This window comes from Globicephala melas, chromosome 14 (genome assembly GCF_963455315.2).
Source record: "Globicephala melas chromosome 14, mGloMel1.2, whole genome shotgun sequence".
In the NCBI taxonomy this organism is placed as follows: Eukaryota; Metazoa; Chordata; class Mammalia; order Artiodactyla; family Delphinidae; genus Globicephala; species Globicephala melas.
Window position 1 is genome coordinate 10041219 of NC_083327.1, and position 7326 is coordinate 10048544.

Here is a 7326-nt window from a genome sequence, read left to right on the forward strand (position 1 = left end):
CTGTTCACTCCCTTCAAGACACAGTTCCTAACTGTAATGTAACTTTAATTCTCTACTATACTTATTTCTGCAGCATTTCACAATGACAAGCATCATCTATCAATGAATAACATGAAAGTGCATCTTGACACACAAGAAATTAGTTGTCACCCCTTTTCTACAGTTGCCCATTTCAGGAACTGTGAATATACAGCCAGGAACAGCTTCTTCTTGAGCTCAGTGCTCAACTCAGCGGAAAAGTTAACTAAGGTAAATACATTTTAATAAAAAGAAAACCCATAGTCCTGTCCTGATAATATTCAAGATTTTTACACCACATTCTGCAAATTACTGAAAATCAAGAACTCTTCACCACTTAGGCAGTTAGCCTTTGTTGGGCACATCAGACAGAACTCAAATAACCAGATGAATTGCTCTTGCTCTTGAAAAAGCTGCATCTTCAGAAACTGCATCTAACATCAGACCTCAAAGTCACTCTCCTAATTTGGCAATTTATTATTGACACTTTTCAACAAGATTTGTAAGGCGTAGTCAATTTACACTTTTGTCTAAAAAAGAACATTTAAAACAAATATTCAAAAAACTAAGGTGATTTCAGTTGTTTTGAGGGCCACGGGAATATTTACACATCAGTCTCCAGTTAAAACATTTTGAAATTACCACACTGAAACAGATTAATTAGTTCAGAGTAAGTTGTGTCATCCAGATAGCTGAGCTCTTGATGCATCTGAGATTTGAGATAAATTATCAATAATTAACTGTAGGAGAATTATAAGCATAAAATTATTGAGTTCTGATCTAGCCAAAACTCACTTATTCTAGACTATTCTGGGAATAAAGGGTGAGTATTCACAATACTTTTTTGAAAATGAGATACACATTACTGGCAATCTGTTAAACTCCTGAACCAAAATGCCTTTCTCACTTTTCATATTCTGAAATCACACCAGAATTCCTGGCAACAAATTTCAACAAGATTCCATCTGAGAGTGCTTACACTGTTATTTCAACAGCTGGCCAATGTAGAATGTGGTTTAGGGACTTCTCTGGTGGTCCAGTGGTTGAGACTCATGCGCTCCCAGCATAGGGGCGCAACGTGCCACAACCAAAGGTCCTGCATGCAGCAACTGAAGATCCTGCATGCCCCAACTAAGACCCAGAGCAGCCAAATATTTAAAAAAATAAAATGTGGTTTAAGGTCAAGCACCAGTTTGTTTTATAAATCTGCTGGTTAATCAGCTCATATACATGGAAAGGCAATTAGTGGAAAAAATTCAAGTGAGCAAAACACTCCTTCATCCAGAACCTAGAAATCCCAAGTTTCAAACTGTAGTTACCAGTAGGTGGTGCTCAAAGAAATTACATACAGACTAGAATCCATGTAGTATGCAAACTGCCCTACTCTCCCATTCCTACTCTTCCATTTAATGAAAAGCAATTTTCTGCAGTGAAACCTTCATTGTGGGGAAGTCAAATCCCTTGGTAAATCCTACAGCTGTGAGATATGCGTCTATCAGCTACCATTTATACTAGCCAGCAATGCTTAAAAATCCTATTCTTGCCTCTGATCTTCATAGTAAACACTATTACTTGTCAAAACATTAAGGGGCAAGCTGGGGACAAAATCTTTTAATCATTTAGAGCCCTTACCAAGGGCCTCATGTAGAAGTGAGAAAGCATTTTACCCAGGAAAATTCAAAAAGAAAAAAATGCTCCAATTGCAGTTAATTCACCTGTGTACACCCTACAGGATGCTTTCTATTAGCCAAGAAAGCCTATAGGATTAGGTATCTGTGATTTCACCAGTTCCAGCTACCTTAATTTCTCTTTCATATCCTAAAAGCAAAGATATCACAGAATTAGACCGTTTCCTCAAATGCACAAGTGTTTAGATTCACCAAATATCAAAACCAGGTATTTCCATCACAGTTGTCAGCTACACCCTAGATCAATTACTATTAACTGCGACCACCTGGTTTTTCCCCTTTGTGACCAGTCCCTTGCAATTTACAGGTTACCAATTATAGTTAAGAGCTGTTTTCACCCTGCCCAAATGTCAAATTTCAGCAACTTTCAAATTATAATCTTCCAATGTTCCTTTCCAGTAAGTACTTTTTAAAATGGAACTTCATAAACCATTTTCAAACTAGAATTTAAGCTTCGCCTACACTCAGTCCCAAACGGACCTTAGTATTTACGATCATACCTCTTTAAACTGTTTTAATCTCCTGGGTGGCAATGTTCTTCTCTTTACCCAACCTTGCTCATTAGATGAAAATTCCTATAGAAAGTGAATTTCTATTTAAGTGACAGGAAACACACTTAGCTTCCAACATCTTTTATTTTTTCCTAGAATCTGGATACAATAACTCTAGCAGGGCAGTGCTCAATACTACTTAGGCTTCCCATTTTAGGTTAATTACTTGAATATTGTAAATGTGAATGCACTTTCCCATAACTGGGAACTTAAGTTTGATGTAACTCGTTCACTCAATACTTATGTAACCATACAAAATTTTATATGCAACATGAGCTTTCATATTATAGAATTTGACCTTACAAACTAGCTTATGTAACAGTTACTTTGCTTATCCTGTGTTGTACCAACGCGTTTCTATGACTTACTTCAACAGGTGAATTCTCCTTACACAAGGGTAAGAAACCTGAAGCTCCAACCCATAAATACAAAATTCATTTTTTCAGCAGACTTAATACCAGAAATAGATTATGGACAACTCTTACCTAAGTAGTTAGTACTATAGGAAGTTACAGTGTTGACCAAAAGAAAACACAGGCTTCTCATTAAACTTTTTTAATGGGTCTCAAATTCTGTGACAGATTTTTGGTCAAGTTGTTTCCATTAAAAAGTACTGATTTTAAAAACTAATAACTTAAAACTGCCACACACAAAACAAATGGTCCACAACACATTCTCCTTTCCTTCTGAAGGTTTTACGATGCATTGTTATCATTAACCAGTCTTTTGCTATTAAACTTAAATGGCCAATTGAGACAAACAGTTCTGAGACCGTTCTTCCACCACTGATTAAGACTGGGGTGGCAGGTATTGGGGATAATATTCATTTAGCCCTCTGAGCTTTCTGGGCAGACTTGGTGACCTTGCCAGCTCCAGCTGCCTTCTTGTCCACTGCTTTGATGACACCCACAGCAACCGTCTGTCTCATGTCACGAACAGCAAAGCGGCCTATTAAAACAAATATTACCATTAGAAACACTTTTTCCCCCCAAACCTTTAGAAAACTTTTTAATTACACCAAAAAAGCATCCTTACCCAGAGGAGGATAGTCAGAGAAGCTCTCAACACACATGGGTTTGCCAGGAACCATATCAACGATGGCTGCATCACCAGATTTCAAGAATTTGGGGCCATCTTCCAGCTTTTTCCCAGAACGACGATCAATCTTCTCCTTCAGCTCAGCAAACTTGCAGGCAATGTGAGCCGTGTGACAATCCAGCACAGGTGCATAGCCAGCACTGATTTGGCCTGGATGGTTCAAGATAATCACCTGGAGAGAAGACTTGCATTTAATGAGTCTCAAAGACACTTAAAGACTTACAGCAGTAAATAAAAACCTGTCACTTCAGTGTTACCTGAGCTGTGAAGCCAGCTGCTTCCATCGGTGGGTCATTTTTGCTGTCACCAGCTACATTGCCACGACGAACATCTTTGACAGACACGTTCTTGACATTGAAGCCCACATTGTCCCCAGGAAGGGCTTCACTCAAAGCTTCATGATGCATTTCAACAGACTTCACTTCAGTTGTCACATTGACTGGAGCAAAGGTGACCACCATGCCAGGTTTGAGAACACCAGTCTCCACTCGACCCACAGGGACAGTGCCAATACCTAAAATGTTTACAAATAATAATAAATACCTCGTATGAAGAGACGTCATAGCAACCCAAACAGGTTCTAATCGTAACGTTCAACTTACCACCAATTTTGTAGACGTCCTGAAGGGGCAAACGCAAGGGTTTGTCAGTTGGGCGAGTTGGTGGCAGGATGCAATCCAGAGCTTCAAGCAGTGTGGTTCCACTGGCATTGCCATCTTTACGAGTGACTTTCCATCCCTTGAACCACGGCATCTAAAACACAAGACAATCAGTGCTACCATCAAACGCGCCTTTCTGGGACAATCCTAAAACTCTTGAAAATCACTTACGTTAGCACTTGGCTCCAGCATGTTGTCGCCATTCCAGCCAGAAATTGGCACAAATGCTACCGTGTCTGGGTTGTAGCCAATTTTCTTAATGTAGGTGCTGACTTCCTTTACAATTTCCTCGTATCTCTTCTGGCTGTATGGTGGCTCGGTGGAATCCATTTTGTTAACTCCAACAATTAGTTGTTTCACACCCAGAGTGTAGGCCAGAAGGGCATGCTCACGGGTCTGCCCATTCTTGGAAATACCTGCTTCAAATTCACCAACACCAGCAGCAACAATCAGGACAGCACAGTCAGCCTTTGAAAGAAAACAAGGCCACATCCTGTTAAACAAAAGCTCTTCAAATGGAGAAACTCATGGCTTTGCCAATGCAGAAGACAGCCCCAATTATTTTCAGAAGTTTTTAATCCTACAAACCTGGGATGTGCCTGTAATCATGTTTTTGATGAAGTCTCTGTGTCCTGGGGCATCAATGATGGTCACATAGTACTTGCTGGTCTCGAATTTCCATAGGGATATATCAATGGTGATACCACGCTCACGTTCAGCTTTCAGTTTGTCCAAGACCCAGGCATACTTAAAGGAGCCCTTCCCCATCTGAAAGGATTAAGGATGGTTACTTGGTAACTAAAACACGACCAAACTCCAGCATGAAATCCCTTCCCCCCACTTATTCCGAAGAAATGCTGCATTCCACTTAATATCGCTAAACTTGGGCGCATCCGCGTTTTTCTTGGAAGTTCGCGTTCCATGACTTGACCACAAACTCCGCGACGTACCTTAACTAGTGCAAGTCGGATCTAGACCAGGGGCCAGTTTCTGGAAAATTACTACATAACGTACTTGCAGACAAGCTCCTTACACCATCCTGTTTCACCTACCTCGGCAGCCTCCTTCTCGAACTTTTCAATGGTTCTCTTGTCGATCCCACCACATTTGTAGATCAGATGGCCAGTAGTGGTGGACTTCCCCGAGTCTACGTGTCCAATGACAACGATGTTGATGTGCGTCTTCTCCTTTCCCATTTTTGCTTAGGTTTAATGGTGGTTTTCACGACACCTAAATGGCGGGGGGACAAACCCTTCAGATCACTGTCCCGGAGGCTCGGGGAAAAGCCACGATGCCAATTGCAAGCAGGATTATAACCGGCGCCCAGCTGACCCAACTCTGGTCAACCATCGAACGTGGCGGGAACACTCCCCCATCGCGAGGAAGGGCGCCCCTGGAGCCGCGAGGAACCGCGGTGCCAGGACAGCGCCCGTCCGCCGCGAGTTCACAGGAAGCAGCGCCGGGCAGGCATCGGCCCGATGCCTTTGTGTGGTGACTCACCCGCCGCTCCCTCCCGGGCCGCCGCGTCCTCCATTTTGAGGCCGTGCAGCGGGGCCGGGGAGCGGCCATCTTTCCGCGCACGCAACTGGTGCCGGGCGGGGCGGCGCTCGGCTCGCCCTGCCGCCGCGGCTCACGGGCCCCGCCTCGCCCCAACGAGGCTGCGCCGGCATGTGCGCCGGCCAGGCGGGCCCGCTGCCCTCCGCGCCTCGCGGCGCTCCCCCCCGAAACCGACAAGCGCCGAAAAGCCTGTCCTGTCAGACCCCGGCCGGCCTCGGCTGAACCGCCCAGAACGGAAAAAATCCGCGGCCGCTTGAGTTAAATAGCGGGGGCGGACGAGGCAGGCGAGAAGGCGCGGCGGGATCCCCACACAGCGGCCACAACGTCCCTGCCAGGCCTCCACCGAAGCACGAGGCCAAGGGGTTTCGAAAAACCGCCAAGGCCTCGAACTCTACCCGCACCCAAAATTCGGCTTCAAGAACATGGGGAGGGGGCCCAAGGGCCCGGTGGGAGAAAAAGGCACGCAAAGGCCGCGGCCGCCCGCCGAGGCCAGGCCCACGGAAGCCACACCCGGAACTCACCTGTATCCTGGCGGCAAACCCGTTGCGAAAAAGAACGTTCACGGGGCCTACGGCACTTATATATGGTCCTCCCCCACCCTCGGGAAAAGGGCGGAGCCAGCACACGACACCACTTTCCCAGTTTACCCTGCGCCACCTCCACCAGGCACCCATTCGATCGCCGTCCCCTCCCCCCATCTCTCGGGGACCGTGGGCGATGTGCGCTCAGCCCACTGACGAGCACACGGTGTCTCGCGCATGCTCCTCTTGACCCAGAGGATGACGAGTGTGGGAGGGGGGCGGGGACGAGCGCTCCCTCGGCTCCAGGTTCGTGGGAGTTTATCGACGGTCCCTGGGATTCCCCCGGGCAGAGGCGAGTCCTCCTTTTGTATGAATTACTCTCAGCACAGCTGGGGGGGGGGGGGTGGAGCGGCTAGGAGGCACCCCGGCGGGCACGTCCAGAATCTTCCCTGTACCGTTCCTGGTTTAACTGGAAAGGCGGACCGAGGTTGGAGTATTCCTTCACCCCGCAGTTCATCTCTAGTCCTCAGACTTGCCGTCTCACAGGTCCGGGGCCAGCCCCTCGAGCCGCTTCCTCTGCCGGGGCTGGCTTCTCCCCCGCCCCTGCCCTCCGCGCCCCTTTCGGCTGGAGAGGAGTTCAAGGCCCGTCTTTGGCCCGGGAATCCGCGAGTGGTTCAGTTCCGAGACCAAGAGCCCGCCTAGTATGCTCCTGGGCTGTTCTCTTGGCTTTCTCCGTCCAAAGATTTTATTCGAAGTTCGTATCACACATTCATACCATATGGTACATCAGACGTCCAGTTTTTCAGTTTACAATAGACTTCACTGCTACAGTTTGCTTTACTTCTAACTCTAGTGTTATTATATTAACGAGACCCTGAGTGTGTGTCTACTCTCCTGGTATATTTTTTCCAGTGTACACTCATTTGATTGCAAGCATGAAAAACCTGAAAAGAATTTCTCAAATTCAGTCTTTCCACGTGATCTCATGTAGAGACAAAGATCCACAAGCATCAGCAAGCTTATCCAGACAGTTTACTATCCCCAACACTTGCTGTGAATCACTGCTTCTCAAAAATGGCCTACCCCATTCAAATAAATAGCTTCATTTTCCATCATCCTATTGATTATAACTGCATTTTAGGCATAAATCTAGGGTGAGACTGGATAAGGCCTTTTCGCTTTGGCAATCAGGGCAGACAGACTCAAATACTCCTGAGGGAAGAAGAACCTTTAT

At 45.9% G+C, this 7326-nt stretch overlaps 1 protein-coding gene across 1 annotated transcript; it reads right to left on the bottom strand.

Annotated features, from left to right (window-relative positions):
* Positions 1–2796: 2796 nt before the first annotated feature.
* Positions 2797–6248, bottom strand: EEF1A1 (eukaryotic translation elongation factor 1 alpha 1). Its single transcript, XM_030859305.2, has 8 exons — positions 6093–6248; positions 5067–5244; positions 4603–4782; positions 4186–4482; positions 3958–4108; positions 3613–3869; positions 3293–3527; positions 2797–3205 (listed from the first exon to the last, which is right to left on the bottom strand). The coding sequence occupies exons 2-8, from the start codon at positions 5208–5210 to the stop codon at positions 3081–3083; spliced, it is 1389 nt and encodes a 462-aa protein (XP_030715165.1). The 5' UTR covers positions 5211–5244; positions 6093–6248; the 3' UTR covers positions 2797–3080.
* Between the last annotated feature and the right edge of the window lie 1078 nt (positions 6249–7326).

Bases quoted from the DNA above. Each gene is read 5' to 3' on its own strand.
- EEF1A1 (XM_030859305.2), bottom strand. From the start codon at position 5,210: ATGGGAAAGGAGAAGACGCACATCAACATCGTTGTCATTGGACACGTA. The intron at 4,109-4,185 runs GTAAGTGATTTT...CTTGTGTTTTAG, and splicing joins TGCTGGAGCCAAGTGCTAAC to ATGCCGTGGTTCAAGGGATG. The intron at 3,870-3,957 runs GTAAGTTGAACG...TAAACATTTTAG, and splicing joins GGACGTCTACAAAATTGGTG to GTATTGGCACTGTCCCTGTG.